This window comes from Mangifera indica, chromosome 7, assembly GCF_011075055.1.
Source record: "Mangifera indica cultivar Alphonso chromosome 7, CATAS_Mindica_2.1, whole genome shotgun sequence".
NCBI lineage: Eukaryota > Viridiplantae > Streptophyta > Magnoliopsida > Sapindales > Anacardiaceae > Mangifera > Mangifera indica.
In genome coordinates, this window is record NC_058143.1 from 15255940 (window position 1) to 15274280 (window position 18341).

The window sequence follows — 18341 nt, forward strand, 5'->3', positions numbered from 1 at the left end:
CAGTTAAGCACCCTCAAGTAGGGAGCCTCAAATAATCTCTAAGGCATGTAACACTCTGAGAAATAAGTCTTCAAGTCTTAACTAGTTTTGTAATACAAACTAAACCCATATTTGTTCATCAAGATAAGCATTGGGTAATGAGTACGACATCTCTCTCACTATTCAGAGATATTACCTACTTAATGTCTTGCATGTTGAGACTTCAATCGATTGGTTAGACAACCAAGCTTCCCAACCCCGTGGACCACATTTGTGATTCATGGTTATAGTTATCATTTTGGCATAAAAAGTTTATTTTCTTCTAGAATGACCTTGTTTACTCTACTACCCACAACACATAACTAGCCCTCACAGGTAAAACAACTCTAACTTTGTGATCCCAATGATCATATTATCATCATTCAAAAGTGGTTTAACATTTGACTGCAACAAATGACATGACATGCATTGTTAAGCCCAAGGTACAAAATGACAATCAATAAATAACATATATCGTTATATGAAGTAAGACTCCAATCGAAGGATAAGGCCTATTCAGCATCCCACATGTTGGTGTTATAATTGGCTTTGATTGGTAAAATAACATCAATGTTTGCACCTGTAATCATATATGTGGATATGACAAATTATTAATATATTGTTACCAATTTTTAAATTAATCACAAAGACTTATAAAAAATATTAAAATTTTAACTAAATTTAAAATATTACATTTTAGTAAGTTTTTTGGAGATGTAATTATTATTTTTTAAACTACTAAAAAACATATTAAAATTTTAAGAATTTTTTTCAAAATTTCAAGAAACCCCTAAATTATTTTTAACACCTCTAATATTATTAAAAATTACAGTTTGTCCTCTGTACTTTAAAAGGGAATATGAAAAAATAAGGGGGAAAAAGAAAATTAAAAAGAATAAGAGAAAAAAGATAAAACAAAAAGAATAAGAGAAAAAAATAGAAAGTAGAAAAATATTAATGGAATTCACTGACGAAAATGGATGATGGGTGAAATTTTGGCTTTTTAAAACTTAGAAAGTGTTGAAATGAAGCCATTTTAACAAACCTTGGGTGGAAAATAAACTTTTGACCTTACTTTAAATTAAAAACCTTAAACTCAGCACTTATGACACTGTAGCATAAAATAATATTAAATTCTCACCCAAAGTTTATTGAATTTTTAAAATAATATCAGTCAACTATTAAAAACTCAAATTCTCACCTATGAACTATTAAAATTAATAGAATCAGTTATTTTTAGGGATAAAATTATCATTTAATTTGTAATTTATTAAAAATAATAAAATTTTCTTATTTCTCCCTTATTTTCAAAACTAACAATTTTCTCTCATGATTAAATTTTGAAAACTTATATTTTTCCCTTTGGATTTAAATTTTTTTGGGTAAATTTTTGATGAACAATCGGCTTCTCCAACACTCTCTCTCCTTTTCGATGATGTCTCTTTCTCTAGCGCTGCATGCAACACTTCTCTGGTGTCAATCTATCCAAACATCTTCATCGAAAACCCAAGCAGTTATGCACTTCACTCTATAATAGAAAATTTTGAACCCTAACTTGGTCGCTCTCACGTTGTTTCTAAACATTCTCGCACTAATAAGGAGGGTAAACTTGAACACACTCAAAGAGATATGACCACGATGGGTGCCATGAGGAAGTAACTCGACATGTTGATGGGCGCCAATCGAAATGGTGACATTCGGGAAGTTAATTGTAAGTACTACAATCGGGAAGATGCTTGGACGAATTGATGCTAGAAGCAGCACTAGAAGGGAGACATCATCCAGAGGCAGAGAGTGCAGGAGAAGCCAACTATTCACCGAAAAATTACTCTAAAAAATTGAAACCCTCAAGGTAGAAGAAGATGGTAAGTTTTCAAAGTTAAATCACAGAGAGAAGTTATTAGTTTTTTAAAGTAAAAAGAGGAATGAGAATGTTTTATTATTTTTAATATATTATTGATTAAATAATAATTTTATTCTTGAAATTTATTAATTCTGTTAATTTTAATAAATTATTAATGAAAATTTAAATATTCAATAATTAATGAATACTAATTTAAAAATTCAACATACTTTATGTGAGAACCAGTCCTTTGGCCTATAATATTTATACCTAGGATCAGTTGTTAAATAATTAATTATGTTGGCTTGTATGAATGGCAAAGGAATTATAGCTTCGAGGTTATGTGCAATTAATGTTAATCTAATGTAATGCCAATCACCACAGTTGCCGTGTTGGTAACAGTTCAATTTGGAAATGTGGTTCAAATGAAAACCATGATATCAATATCTTATTATATGATATGATATTATATAAATAAAAAAATAATATATATTTTAAAATATATCAAATTAATATAATATAATTAATGTATTTTATAATACAACACATAATATTAATATAAAATTTATAATATACAATGTAATATACAATTATATTATCAGACTCATCCAAGTATGAAACAAAGACTGATTTATACGCTCAAATTATAACATATGAAAAAAAATCAACGCCGGGACCTTGCAGTTACCCCTTTAATATCTGAATTCTTAACATTTTGCCATTCCCAACAAGAAGAAAGAATTAATTAATCATGGAGCCAGCATATTTTTTTCACCTTTATATTGAAAAATGCTACATATAATATTTGAAACGATTAAAAACATATAAATTATACTTGTGGATTTTTATTATATGACTGCTCGTGATCTTACAAGCTGTAGTTAATTACTCAGTTAATTAATAATTTATAAAGGTAGAGTTTGTTTTTGTGCGTACTTCCAACAACACTTGAGAAGAAGAGGTGAAGACTGGTTATTTTAAGATATATTTTTTATTTAAATTATTAAATAAAATAATAAAATTATGTGTATAAATAATGTATATAATTTTTTATATAAATAATAACATATTATTTTATCTTTAATTATATAATAATTTATCATTATTTGTACATATTATTTATAATACCCTACACATATTTACAAGAAACGTAGCGTGATGATATATTTTAGTAATGTCTTGTTTTGACCACATATTCATATTTTTGTATTCATGATGATGGGTTCTTTTTGACTCGTATAATCTTGACCAAAGAAAATTACATTAAGAATGATTTTCTTTTGACACACATAATCTTGACCAAAAAAATTATATTATCGATTATAACACAAATATATACACATACATATATATATATATATATATATATATATATATATATATATATATATATATATATATATAGAGAGAGAGAGAGAGAGAGAGAGAGAGAGAGAGAGAGAGAGAGAGAGAGAGAGAGAGAGAGAGAGAGAGAGAGAGAGAGAGAGAGAGGCCAAAGGACTTATTCCCACCCAAGGTTTGATATTCTACCCATTAATTTTGTAAAACCTAAAATTTCATCTATCTATCAAATGTTGAAATTGACAAAACTCATTAGTGGAAAGGACAATAAAGTAAAAATATCTTATTTGTAAAACATGTTAAAAAAGTTTTGTTTATTAAAACGGCACCAAAGGGAGAGAGTTTGTTTTTGTGTATACTTCCAACAATACTCCAAAAGAAGAGGTGAAAACTAATTATTTTAAAATATATTTTTTATTTAAATTATTAAATAAAATAATAAATATATATATAATTTTATATATAAATAATAATATATTATTATATAATTAAATATTATTTTATCCATAATTCCTACCTATTATTTAGAATACCCTACACAAATTCACAAAGAATGTGTGTGATGATATATTTTAGTAATGGCTTGAGACTTTTTGACAGCGTATGCATATTTTTGTATTCATGATGGTGGGGTTTTTCTGACATGTATATTGTCAGGAATGATTTTCTTCGACACACATAATCTTGAAAGATTTTATTTTGACACACATAATCTTGACCAAAAAAATTATACTATTGATTACAAAATAAATATATTGATTAAGATATTTTTGTATTCACATTAAGGCAGTAGCATGGGTAAATGTTTGGGCACATATTCTTGACAAAAGAAAATTATTATTGATTACAATGATTTTGTGTTTAGATAAAAGCTGAATATTTAGCCTTTTGATTATATATGATAAAAAATATAAACTAAAACATAAACAAATCTAAAATTTATTAATCTAATAAATTTAATTAGATAAGAGAAAACAATCAATGTAAATTTGTTAGTTGATGAAACGTGTAGGTCTCCAGGTAAATTCTTAAAATGGAAAAAAAAAAAAATATTGTCTCTTTGGGAATATTTTCTTTTATAGAGTCCCGAAACCTTGGCTAATTAAAAATGTCGTTGGGTTATTATTACACTCTTGTAATATCAATTATGTTAAGGGTTTAATTTTAAATTAAATAACTGTTTTTCACTTAAAATTTGGTATAAATTTAATTTTTTACCCATTAATTATAAAAACTTTATATATCCACCTTCCTGTTAAATTTTATTGTTACTGTCAGAAGTAAAATCATTATTTAATAAAATATTTTAAAAAATTATAAATTTATCATATTTTTTTTCAAATTTAAAACTAACAATTTCTCTCCACCTTCCTCTTACCCAAAATTTGAAAAATCACTATTTTTTTTTTAAAGTATGCATCTTTCCTTTATTATTTCTTTGACGATTAAAGTTGATTAACCTTCACTTTTTTATCTCTGGGATGAAGACGAATTGTTAACAAACGATTTGACGGTAAAACACGAATTTGTATGACTCACAAACCATTTTTTCTCATACTTTCTTATAAATAAATTCTCATTCGTTTTCACTCAACCACTCATTGGGGGCCACTCCTGTATTATCTTGTTGATGTCTTGGGAGGCTGGGTATTGGTTTGAGAGAATCAATAATTCCTCTGAATTTCGGTGGCTGCTCCAGGAAAATGGCTAGCACGTGCATCAGCAAAAGAATTCTTGCAGCTGCTAAAAGCGTTTGAAAAACATCAAATTTTTGTATTGGTTCACTATTCATCTACGTCTTCAAACATTCCTAGTGAGTTTTGAATATATACAGAGACTAAAACTCTCTATTCAACAAATTACAGTTAATTTAATCTTAATCTTGCTGTGCAAGATAACTTAGATACATTTACATGATCGAAATATTGAATTAAGATAGATTTATAAAGATATCTGATTAACTTATATTACGGGAATTCATAAAATTCTTGAAAATTTTCGAGATTGTAGTAACCAATCTTCTTTTTTCAAAACCTCCTTAAATAATGACTTTCAATAGGTAAAATAATCTTATTTTTGTATTGAAGTTTCAAAAAAGAGACATATCCAAGAGTAAATTCAAACCAAGTCAAGCTCGAGCTCAGTTATTGAGCTCATGGAAGCTAAATTTGAACTCGATTCGAAATCAATTCGACTCATTTTGAACTCGAGCTTTTAACTATTTCGTTATTAAAATGACATTGTTTTAATACATATTGATCAAAACGACGTCATTTTATATCAAAATTTTTAATTTATAAATTTGACAAGTAGCTTGAACTCGAATGAGCTAGTATAGAACTGACTCATTTCATACTCGTTCGAACCAAAATCAAGCTTGAGCTTAAATAAGTTCGGTTCGAATCTAACCCTGGACCTATCCAATATAGAAGGGATTATTGGACTCTCCAAGGAGGCTCATTTGTATATTTTTATTGGAATATTTAATTAATTAACATATTGAATCAAATTATAATTAATGTTATTCCACACCATAAAATTTTATATCATTATATTATTTGAACAATATTAATTATTTTTATGTTATTTTCAAGAGAACAATTTTTGACTTACGGATAACCAATATTTTAATTTTGAAGTAATCACCATTATTTTAAGAAAATAAAATAGTCTAAAATAAAACATCATAAGAGTAAACGAATTTTATTAATTAGCATAACAAATAATGTGATTAAGTGATATAATTATTTATTATCTTTTATTTTAAAATTATCAAATCATATATTATTATGTTAGTTAATATAAATAAATTAGTAAAATTTGTTTGTAAATAAAGTTTTATTTATAAATTATTATTTTAATCGAATTTCCTTATTATAAATTGTCAATGCCGGGAGTTTACATTCACCATAATTCCTTTATTTTCCATTACTGGGGCCAATTATTTTGTCATGCCTGACAGAGGGACAGGATTTTCCACTTGGCATTATTCATGAAGTCACAGTTTTATTTTTGTAATGAAAAATGTCACAATTTTATACATTAAAATTAACAGCAGACCTGAATTTTTCTAAATCTGCAAACTCCAACTGTTCAAAACTTGTAAACAAAGCAAAATAAGTGGTAGCTGAATGTAACAAGTTCTACTTACTTAAATGAAGAAAATTGAAAGTCATCTTCAGCATCCCGTGCTCATGTAAACATCTGTAGAAGATGCTGGCTCCAGGAAAATTTATTTAGGATGACAGGTGCACTTAGAAAATGAACCTGTAGCTGAAGTCAAATCAAACATCAGAATTTGATTTAATGCCCACATTCATGGACTGTTGAAGTCATTCGAAAACTAGTCAAATATTTTATTATAAAATTAACAAAATTCTTCTTGAATGAGTCCAAGAGCAGTTGCAGTTGCCATCTCTATATATAGGTCTACGTCTTGCTCTTCAGCTCACTGCCAACTGAGAAATCCCTCAAACTAGTGTCGAAAGGAGAAGAGAAAGAGCAAAAATGGATGAAGCATGTGGAGTTGAAGTTCCAAGAGTGAAACTAGGAAGTCAAGGATTGGAGGTAAATGTGCTTATTAAGTTTATGCTCTTCATTAAGATGTTATTGTTTCTGATATATATTTGTGATATGTATTTATGTTGAAGGTGTCAAAGCTGGGATTTGGTTGCTCGGGTCTCACAGGAATTTACAATGATCCAGTCCCAGAAGAGGATGCATTTTCACTTATCAAACATGCATTTGATCAGGGAATCACTTTCTTTGACACTGCAGATGCCTATGGAAACAATGCTAATGAGCTTTTGGTTGGAAAGGTTAACATAAATCATTATTTTCCTCTAAATTTGGAGTTTAATAAATTCAATTTTTAATTCTATATTTTTAATATTTTTTGTCTTGTCTTATCTATATTCCCTGGTAACCTTTTCGTGCTAGAAGTCATAGGTCAAGTCAATTTATTACCTTAATAAATTCAACTGGAAGACTATTTGAAAAAAAATAAAATTTATTTAATATTATGTATGAAACGTGAAATAGTAGTTTGTGACTGTATTAAAATTTTCATATTTTTTAGGCTTTGAAGCAGCTGCCAAGAGATAGAATCCAGTTAGCCACAAAATTTGGCGTCTGCCACCAAAAGACTGGCACAATAATATGTGGTACACCTCAGTATGTGCGAGCTTGCTGTGAAGCCAGTCTGAAGCGCCTCGATGTTGAATATATTGATCTCTACTATCAGCACCGCGTCGACACATCGGTGCCTATTGAGGATACTGTACGTTCTGCATCATTTTGATCTCTCTGTTTATTGTTATCAGTTCTCACTTAGTTGACATTGCATTAATCTATCTTCTTCCCAGATGGGAGAACTCAAGAAGTTAGTGGAAGAGGGAAAGATAAAATACATTGGGTTATCTGAAGCCAGTCCTGATACTATAAGGAGGGCACATGCAGTTCATCCCATTACTGCTCTACAAATGGAGTGGTCTCTCTGGACTCGCGATATAGAGGAAGAAATTGTCCCACTTTGCAGGTTTCTTTATATTCAATAATAAACCATTCTCATTCTTCTTCATAGTTAACGTACAATTCAATATGTAAGTGTTAACTGGGGTTAATTTGGATATGGTAAATTTTACAGGAAACTTGGAATAGGGATTGTGACCTACAGTCCTCTTGCCCGAGGCTTTTTTGGTGGAAAAAAAGTTGTGGAAGCGGTCCCTGCAAACAGTATTGTGGTATAGCTTTTCGCTATCTATCCGTTCCTCGTGAGATTTACTGTACATCCATATAAAAGCATGCAGTGCTAACTTCACATGTTCTAATTAAATTTTAAAATTAAAAAAATATCTAGAATGTCACATAATCTGAATCCGTAAAACTGTTAAGATTAAATACATTAGAATGATTGATTTTTTACTCTTAAAACTTTTTTTGAATGACAGCTTTCAATAAATCAAATACAGATTTCGACGTAAAAGATTTAACCAATATATAATAGTTATTAAACCTCTCTATAAAAGATCTAACATATCTTAAAATTTATGTTAATATTATCTATTTATATTATAACCTCTAAGTGTATTATATTTATTTTTGTTAATCGCCTAAAGTTATCTGTAAACTCTAATTAGAGTATTTAATTATTTAATTTTATTAAACCCAATATTATAATTAATGTTCGGTCATACTAAAAATTTTTTTAACATTGAATGTTCATTAATTATCCCTCGATATTAATCTTTTATTATTTGATGGCTACTCTTTCCTGAAGGCATCCCATCCTTGGTTTGAAGGAGACAACTTCAACAAAAACAAAATCTTATATTCCCGCATGGAAAAGTTGGGTGAAAAGCATGGCTGCACCCCGACACAGCTTGCACTTTCCTGGATTCTTCACCAGGGAGACGATGTTGTTCCAATCCCTGGTAAACTCTGAAAAACTGTATATTTCAAAACATGATCCTTCAACCTAACTTCAGTCTAACACTGTTTGTATTCTTTTTGTGCAGGGACAACTAAGATTAAAAATTTCGACAATAATTTTGGCTCTCTAAGAGTGAAGCTTACAAAGGAGGATTTAGAAGAGATTTCTGCTGTAATCCCCATCAACGAGGTGGCGGGGAGTCGCTTCAAAGATGACAATTATCTTCGTGCCTCCTGGAAATTTGCTGTCACGCCAACGAAAGAGATTCCCGCGGCTATTTAAAAATAGTAGAACTTAGGATAATAAGGAGCAATAATAAAATAAAAATGCGGGGATTTGCGTACTTCGTATGCAACAACTGCAAGAATAACCGAGGCGGAGTTTGGTTTCTGTTTGGTTTCTGAAGCAAGCCACTAGATGTTGAATATAGATGAACATACCTGGATGAAACGAGAAGACTATATGTGATGTGCTGAATATGTATTACGTTGTTGAATATATGGCAATATGACTTTGATACGAGCTTGTCGACTAATTTTTCATACTATAAAGCCATCGCTATCAGGAGATGTCAGAATTTGGAATGAATGTTTTTCTATGTCTTGATTGATGAGAATAATTTGCAAAATTTATTAAAGGGTAATTTACATTTTCCCACACAACGTCTCCCAATCTTAAAACTTTTTTCTAGGGCTATTTATAATATTTTTTAATCCAAAATCAAGTATAAATAATATTTTTTTTGGTCTAAAATTAAACTCTATTAATAAAATAACAATATTAAAAAATAAAATTATCATTTTTCACATTTATCATATATAATCTTTAACTCGATTAAAATGAAAAATAACATTTTAAATATTTAATTATATAATAAGCCTCCTTTTCTTCTTATATATAGATACACACGCGCGCGCACACGAGTGTCTTTGTCATAAAATTGTATATCAAAGATTAAACTGTAATTTTTAAACATGTTAAAAGTATTTTAAAATTTTTTAAAGATTATTAACTATTCAAAAAAACTTTAGGGTTTTTAAAATTATTAAAGCATCACTCAACCATCAATAATTTAAAAAATGATAATTACATTCTTAAATAATTGAAATATAAGGTTTAATTTATAAGTTTTCTAAACTTTTTTTTAAATGAAATTGTCATTTTAAAACATTTGAATCTAATTATAAATTGTTGCTTTTTGTCAAAATTAATGATAGTAAATTACTATTTTATCCATAAGTTATTACTTTTTTGTGTGTAGGGAGTTTAATTTTTTGCGAGAAAATGGTTTTTTTTTTAAAGCTTTCGTGAGAAAATATTATTTACTCTATTTTATTTATTTATTGACCACTTCGAATTGTCAATTACGTGGAATGCTCGTAAAATTGTTTGTAAAACTAAATTTAAACAGCAGAAGCATGAATATTAGAACAAATTATGAAGTTGAGTTACTGGAGCAGCAAAGCACCAGTGGTCTAGTGGTAGAATAGTACCCTGCCACGGTACAGACCCGGGTTCGATTCCCGGCTGGTGCAATTTCTTTTTTCATTATTTTTGTTCGAAAAATTTTTAGTCATTTTTCCTTTTCTTTTCAAAATTATTTTCTGGGTTTGGAATTGGAATGTTCAAACAGGGCTTTGATTTCATTTGTTCAGTTGTACACTTGTTCAAACAAAGAGAAGAAAGTTTCACACTTCACACTTAGAACATAGCAGAAGAGAATATAAAACCCAAGTTCCCAGGGTAAAACTGGGCGCTTGAGGTATAAAATAATTACCTAAAGTTCTACCCATATATATATATATAATTCTAGATTGTAAGGCTTTTTTTTTTTTTTTTGTTTTTCAATCAAACATTTTATAAGAGTTTCCGATATGGGGCTTTATAGTAAAATTAGCTTCAATCTCCTTTATCATATATTGTAGTATCAGATGATTACGCTGTCACTGTTTACTTCTATTTATTATGGTCAAATCAAATTCACATTTTTGTATTCATATCTGGAAGCTGATCTTATGTCCTTGGTGATAACTTTATTTCTTAAACCTCATCATTCCAATTGATAACATTAAAATAAAATTTTGCTGTTCCATTTGCCATCAACATGTAAATGGTAATTTAAGGGTTACATTTTTTTTCTTTTTTCAGTTTTCTTTTACCCTACTTGTCTATGTATCATATGCATTTAATTTCTTAGAGGTGTCCAAGTCAGGTTATGGATGTATGACCCTAAGTGGAGCCTGTAATTCTGCTCTCTCGGAAGAGGAAGGCATTGCAGTATTAAAGGGTGTCTTCAATGAGAGTTGTTAAGAAACTGATATATGGTTATCTCTGCTTATCATTGAGGATTCTATAGGATGAAATTCTTTGTTAAAATACTTTGAAGTTAACTAAAAGAAGGTTCAATTTCCAGGCGATGAAGCAGTTGCCAAGAGAAACAATTCAGCTGGGCTCAAAGTTTGGCATTGTAGTAACTGTGATCTACTGAGGTTAAGGCAAAAGTTACCCCTGAATATGCACACTCAGGTCGCAAGGATAGTTTGCAGTGCCTTGGTGTGGTACATTGATCTGTATTATCAGCATAGAATCGACACATTAATTCCTATAGAGGACACAGTTAAGTGATTTTCTTCCTCTTTCAGCAATACCTCTAAAATTATGAACTTTTTATCATCCATTACAGTATTGAACATATTCTTTGTAAATTTATTGCTTCATGTTGGTAATTAAAGGTATTTCATTTTTCTTGAGGTAAAAATCAAGTACATTGGATCATCTGAGGCGAGCCCAGACACAGTTAGGAGGGCACATGCTGCTCATCCCATCACTGCCGTACAATTGGAATTGTCCCTTTGGACTCACGATTGCAAGTTTGTTCAAATTGCAGCAAAAAGCTTCTGATGGTGCCTCTTCTTCCATATACCTGTGAAGAGTGTATAATGACACATGCATTCATTGCCCATCTAGAAGTTTGCAAGTTTGTATGTAATGCCTTCAAACTTATGTTTTCTCAAAAATTTCAATAGATTTCCAGTGGAAAGAAATCTTCATTGTATCAACTTGATGCATAAAAAGATTATTTGGTTCTTGATCTATCTTCCCTGCTGTTGCAAATCATATGTAGTCTAATATGTTATTCAGAAATACGAGGCTTTTGAGTTCATGCATTTAATTGTTGATTCAAAACTACAACGACAATGGAATAGCAAGAGAGAAACTACACGAGAAAAAATGGAGAGCTCAAATTTTTTATGTCAGCCAATGATGTCCCAGAGGGGATCCAATGAATTGGTATGATTTTAAGAATGTAAAACCCTGAATTTTTTTTTTTTTTTGACCTGTCACAAATGATCTTGGGGTTCCATGTTCTTAGCAATGATCAGTACCTTAGCTGATTTGTTTGTAAACTACCAGATTGACTTGGCAAATTCTTGTCAACAAATTTAAAAATACTGCACTGGATTTTTTCTAGTCCATGATATAAGCTTGTTTGCAGGTTCGTCTTTCTTTCCATGAATGAGCGTTTAGCTTGGCATTCTAACGCTAGTTTTAAGAAAACCTCAACTTCAAAATCGTTTTTTCCCAAACAGTAACTTGACACATTTTCCAAGCAATCCACCCTCCAAAGATTTCATCAAATTGATATTGTATTCCTTCTAAACTCCTGTAGTTTATTTATTTCGCTCTAACCAAACTGACAAAAAACATACGTAACCGAACATCAATGTAACATATGCCAGAGAAAAAACTCTGAAGGCAAGTCATGTAACTTTTCTTCATGCATCAAACTGATTTATCCTTTAGATTTTATTTAAGTTTACAAAAGCAAATGAGAAAGTTAAAATGCGTCAAAGCCACAACCCATACAAGGTTCTCATTCATTCACTCCTTTATGTATTTGTTCTTTTCAGGGTCAGTGGCCATCTTCGATCTTCTTCAAGCCCTTCATGTCCGTTGTTTCAACCCTATATTGTAAAACCAAATCAATAAACTTGTAATACGATTAATTTACATCCTTCAACCTTATCAATTCCTTAAATATATGAATACTGAGATGGTGCGAGCTAATGAATACATTAAATGATAGGCTATTGTATAAATAGCATAATTTAATTCTTAATGAATAAACTATTTGCTGCATCTAAAAAATCCTGCGTAAAATGTTGAAACTGCAATCAAAAACAAAATCTAAAGTATAAATGTTTATTCTCCAAAAGCAAAGAATGCTGAGAAATTCTGGAACACATAAAGCCATTTTATCTAGAATATTTGAGCACTTTGGCAAAGGTTTGACACAAAATCTAAAATGATGTACAGTCTTGAAATTGGCAAAGCATTGCATCTAGAAATATAATATATGATTGCAACAGATGACAGCAAAAATATAACATAAACTAAAGAGAGAGGGGTTGGGAATGCAATTCAAAGATATAAGAAACTTACGTTGTTCCAAACAGGGCAATCTTTTGAACTTTTGTAACATCAGAACCCCCCTGATTATCCTCAATAAATATTGCCAAGCTGATTCAAATAATTGAGTGAGAACAACTGACACTTAAATTAAATATCATGATAAGATCTAGGAAAATATTTTATCAACCTATAAGAATTGAGCTTACCTACGAACATTCTGAAACTTGACAAATTTTAAGACAACCGGTTTTCCCTACAAAAGAATATATATATAAAAAAAAAAATTGTGTGACAATTTGTCCTAAGTAAAAGTTCTTTCAAACAGCAGCAGAAATGAACATCAAATGCTACCTGTAGATTTTCTGGGGTTAAGACAGCTGAGTCACTTGCAGGGAAGTCATTGACATTACTGTCATTACGAAATCATGAAATGCGACATAGATATTACCTTTCCATAACAATTAAAATAATAAAAGATAATTGTCTGCTAAACAGTACCTGAATCCCATATGATCCCTGTTTGAGAAAAGTTTCACAGTCTTGGGACCTATTAAGCAACCTTCATATCAGTAAAATATAACCACACAAAAAGAAGCATTACATCAAGATAGCACTTCATGGTTGAAATTTTTAATTTAAATACTACTGGCACATCAGAAATGAACAAATCAAAAGAACCCTAATCATTAAAAATTAGCTTTTAAAAGTTGAAACACCTGCAAAGGTCAAGACATTAAATTGAAATATTTTTATCTTACATGTCCACCAATTATACTACACTCTGCTCATATGCTACTCTCAGAAAGGACAAATTAAGTTTTCTATCCAATAAATATATCTAATAAGAATGGAGATGATGCATAATACACGTCTAGCCTTTTATTCTTTCACGTGCTCTTTGTTCCTTATCATACGAAAAGAACATTAACAATGGATGATCTAAGTTTGATGGCTCTTAACATCCCATACCGCTGCATGTTTCTGATTTTTTTTTTTTTCTCAACCAGATTGGACAAGTGAGAAAAAGATACCATTATGTTGTCCTGTATTTTTTCTGAAACTCAATAAGGTAATCCACGGATGCACATAAAACAAATACATGTGAAGAACTGATAAGTACCTTCTTCTTCAGTCCCTTTGATGACAATAGAATGAAGTTTAATGACTTGAGTGAAAGGAATATGAATCAGAAGTTGCTCATCTGCATCACTTTCCAGATTCAATCCGTCATCTTCCCTGTAACCCTACTTCACGAAAAATCAAATTAGTCATAGTTTTAGAACCCCTAAAACTATCATAAAGAAGTCAACTTATTAATATGAATTCCTCCAATCTCGCTACAAAGACATAAAACAAGGAGAAAATAGCTTACATAAATGAGTGAGATAGAATGAAAATAGATATAAAAAATTAGAATAAGTAGAGCCTAATAAACCAACTTGTAACTATTCTAAAGAAGACAACCTCCACATCCAAGCAATTTCACTTCTATGGCCAGATTCAACAATTCCAGATACAGCTCAGTAGATATTGAACAAATATCAATGGAAACCCCAAGAAAATATATATGCATATATATATGTGTGTGTGTGTGTGTGCGTGTGTGTGTGTGCTACATACGATGAACTTGCCATATCCTCACAAACAAAACATATATAAAAAAACAAGCTGATATATTCATATTTTTGGTTCCCTAATTTCATCACAACTCCAAATCATGGAATTTCAAGCTGATTTGGCATGCACTTCCCTATATTATTTGAATAATCAAGATATTTTAACCTAAGAGAATAAACTTTTCTTATTGTATTATCCAGTAGCACTCATTACCCTTTTTATATGCTACAGCAGTAAAATTTAAACAACTACCATAATTTATTAATCAAGAATAAAAAGAAAACTACTTTGACTGTATATTACCTGTTTAAGGGCGTTGGGCAGAGAATGAGCAGTGTTCTGGTTAAGGCATTCAACTCCAGACCAATCTATGAAGTCCAATAAATCAACCTGATCATGCAAACCAACGAAGCAATCTTAATATACCTTTTCTTTTAACAATCCAAATATTGAAGGATTAAAAATTACAAGTCTTTAAACCGTAACTAAAAACTCAAAAAAACCAGAAGCCAGATTCTAAGTTTCTCATAAAATTTTCTCGACAAACAAATAAAATCATATCTTGCCGACAATCCAATATAGGTACAACAATTTCCTTGTATCATGCTTATCATTAACCCAAAAAATTGTACAAAAAGAAAAGAAGAGGCTTGCCACTATGGCTGAAAACCCGAGAACTGCCAGATTCCAAGTTTCAGCATTAATTTTAAGGGGAAAATAAAAGAAAAAAATAAAACTTTAAACAGTACTTACTTGGCTTCTTAGAATTGCATTGGCTGATTCACCAGACATGGCTTACGAGTTATTCGTGAAATAGGAAAAGTAGAGACCAGACCAGAGAAAAGTGGAATGAAACAGAGAAATGTTTTAAGTGAAATAGGACAGAGAGTTCTAGGTTGACATGAGACTGAATTGGTTAGTACGACACCGTTTTCAGAATTTCCTGTAAAACGAAGCGTTTTTGTTAGATTTTGGGTTTTTTCAAAGGGCCAATCACAATGTAACATACGAACTTTGATGAAACGCCATATTCCACCCTAGTAATAAAATTTGTTAAATTTTTTATAAATTTTGTGAAAAAATAAAAATGTTTTGTCCCTTTACTCAAGTTTAAAACAGTTTTCCCGTAAAAAATTATAAAATTTTTACTAACCCCTAATTAATAATTATAAACTTAAAATTTATTAAAAAGATTGTCGATGACGAGATTAAAATTTTATTCTTGTCTATCGATTCTTCTTTAATTATTATCACATTTATATCATCGCTAATTAATTTTTCATTTCTCGAATATTAAACTAATGGTTGCTCTTCCTATGTCATCACCTCATCACTTTATCCTTACCCATCGTTTTCTTTTTCATTTCTAATGACTTCTCTTTCTTCAATCTTTTTTCTCAAAACTCATTCAACCTACACACTCACATCTTTGCTTCTCAATTCAACAACTTTGATCTTTATTGACTCACCTCCAACCCGTAACTCATGTCTCCCTCTTTTGATCTAGTTCTCATCTCTATGATTTCTCTCTCTCAATTTTCATCAACTCACCTCTACATTGTAACTCATATTTTAGATTTAGAAATTTCTATTTTTAAATCTATTAATTGTATCTAATTGTTTTTTAATGATCAAAAAATAAGAAAAAAGGAAAAAAATTATAAAATAATTAGGATGGAAATATAATTTGTTTGTAATGTAACATGATAAAAATATTTGTTTAAAATTAAAAATATAGATTTTTAAAATTTAATTTGCCATTTCATCCAAAATGGAGTGCCTTTTCAAATTGAGGCATGAAGATTCCGGGTGCATTGGATGGCAAAAAAGCCCTCACAACAAATAAGTAATGAGGTTGACTCATAGGTAACAACGAAAAATGGAATGCCCCCACCAAACAAATTTACCTTTGCCCTCAATACGAATTGAAACTAGGTTGGATCAATTGGAGCTTCACATGACAATCATCATATAATATTGTGCTGGTTTATATATATATATATATATATATATATATTATGAATGATGTAGTTTCTCTTTCTTTCCCATTAATCCGACCTTTTTGCATTTAAGAGTTGAAATTGAGATTGAAAAGGGTCAAAGAGCAACAACCAGAATAACCCATCAAGAAAGACTAATTTTTACACCATCTCAACAACCTAAACTCACTTTTCCTCTTTGTGAAATGCCAAACCCAAACTAACAGACTAACAGAAAATCAAATCCCATTCCCACCTTCCAATTCTCATCTAACCAAAGCCAACCCAAGCAAACATCTTTAAAAACAAAATCACCACCACCACCGCCACCACAGCCACCCAAATGGCCTCCTTATCCCTTCTCTCCTCCCTTAGCACCACCTTTCCCAATCTTTTCATGTGCCCCCCGAATTCCCTTAAGTTACGCACCCCCACTGTCCTCTCCATCAGAGCCCAAGCTGTCCCCGCTCTCACCCAGGATGACTTGAAGAAGCTCGCCGCTGACAAAGCTGTTGACTATGTTAAATCTGGCATGGTTCTCGGCCTCGGTACCGGTTCCACCGCCGCTTTTGTCGTCGACAAGCTCGGCCTCCTCCTCAAAACCGGCCAATTAACTGACATCATCGGAATCCCGACCTCTAAACGCACCGAAGAGCAAGCAAGATCGCTCAACATCCCTCTCACTACACTCGATGAACACCCGGTTCTTGACTTGGCCATTGATGGAGCTGACGAGGTTGACCCTGATCTCAACCTGGTTAAGGGTCGTGGTGGAGCCCTATTGCGTGAGAAAATGGTGGAGGCTTCTTCGAAGAGCTTTGTTGTCGTTGTTGATGAGACGAAGTTAGTTAGTGGACTTGGCGGGAGTAAACTGGCAATGCCAGTTGAGGTGGTTCAATTTTGTTGGAAATATAATTTGATTAGGCTTCAGGAGATGTTTAAAGAAAGGGGTGTTGAAGCGAAGTTGAGAGTGACGCCAGAAGGGAAGCCTTATGTGACCGATAATTTTAATTATATTGTGGACTTGTATTTTGAGACGCCCATTAGAGATGGGGTTGCTGCAGGGGAAGAGATTGGGAAGCTTGAAGGAGTTGTGGAACATGGGTTGTTTTTAAATATGGCAACTACTGTGATTATTGCTGGGAAGAGTGGCGTTGAAGTGAGGAGCAAGTGACGCTGATAGTGATGGTGAGGACTTCAAAATCGGGTCTTTATGCTTCATTTTGTCTCTTGTTGTTGTTCAGTGTCATTATGGTGGATTTGGGACTTTTCTTTTTCCTTTGGTACTCTGATTGTTAGATTAGGAAGACGGGTGTGTTAGAAATTTTGTATCTTGAAGCACAAACTGGGATATATATGTGTGCAATAATTGAAGACAAATTGTTTTATGGTGTCTAATTAGTGATGAAATTGTTTCATCATTTCATTTTTCTTGACTGTATGAGTAATGAGGAAATAATATTCATTATGCTGAGCATATACTAGTTCTTCTTGTTTAATTTCTTTTCAATATCACTGGATGTTTTGAATATTGAACTAGGCATTTTAACTTTATGTTGTGGTATTGGAAAGATAAAGGGAGTGGATGGAGATTAAGATTGAAGTGAGCATGGTTATGTGCAGTGGATGAAGAATGAGGAAATAAAATTCGAGAGGCAAATTATGTATGGTTATTTTGTTGAACTTCTCAGATCCTTCA

At 31.1% G+C, this 18341-nt stretch overlaps 3 protein-coding genes and 1 non-coding gene across 4 annotated transcripts; 3 read left to right on the forward strand and 1 right to left on the reverse strand.

Moving 5' to 3' along the window:
* The first annotated feature begins 6652 nt into the window (after positions 1 to 6652).
* Positions 6653 to 9151, forward strand: LOC123221785 (probable aldo-keto reductase 1). Its single transcript, XM_044644699.1, has 7 exons — positions 6653 to 6769; positions 6853 to 7020; positions 7281 to 7481; positions 7567 to 7739; positions 7848 to 7944; positions 8481 to 8634; positions 8719 to 9151. The coding sequence occupies exons 1-7, from the start codon at positions 6710 to 6712 to the stop codon at positions 8913 to 8915; spliced, it is 1050 nt and encodes a 349-aa protein (XP_044500634.1). The 5' UTR covers positions 6653 to 6709; the 3' UTR covers positions 8916 to 9151.
* A 946-nt stretch (positions 9152 to 10097) lies between these two features.
* Positions 10098 to 10168, forward strand: TRNAG-GCC. Its single transcript has one exon. It is a non-coding gene; the product is annotated as a tRNA-Gly (tRNA).
* Positions 10169 to 12384: 2216 nt separating this feature from the next.
* LOC123220713 (PITH domain-containing protein At3g04780-like) lies at positions 12385 to 15577 on the reverse strand. The gene is made up of 8 exons (XM_044643268.1): positions 15417 to 15577; positions 14967 to 15053; positions 14167 to 14290; positions 13545 to 13593; positions 13398 to 13455; positions 13253 to 13299; positions 13077 to 13154; positions 12385 to 12598 (listed from the first exon to the last, which is right to left on the reverse strand). The coding sequence occupies exons 1-8, from the start codon at positions 15453 to 15455 to the stop codon at positions 12547 to 12549; spliced, it is 534 nt and encodes a 177-aa protein (XP_044499203.1). The 5' UTR covers positions 15456 to 15577; the 3' UTR covers positions 12385 to 12546.
* A 1167-nt stretch (positions 15578 to 16744) lies between these two features.
* On the forward strand, positions 16745 to 18119 carry LOC123220714 (probable ribose-5-phosphate isomerase 3, chloroplastic). The gene has a single exon (XM_044643269.1). It carries the CDS (start codon positions 16986 to 16988, stop codon positions 17814 to 17816), a length of 831 nt encoding a protein of 276 aa, XP_044499204.1. The 5' UTR covers positions 16745 to 16985; the 3' UTR covers positions 17817 to 18119.
* The last annotated feature ends 222 nt before the right edge of the window (positions 18120 to 18341 follow it).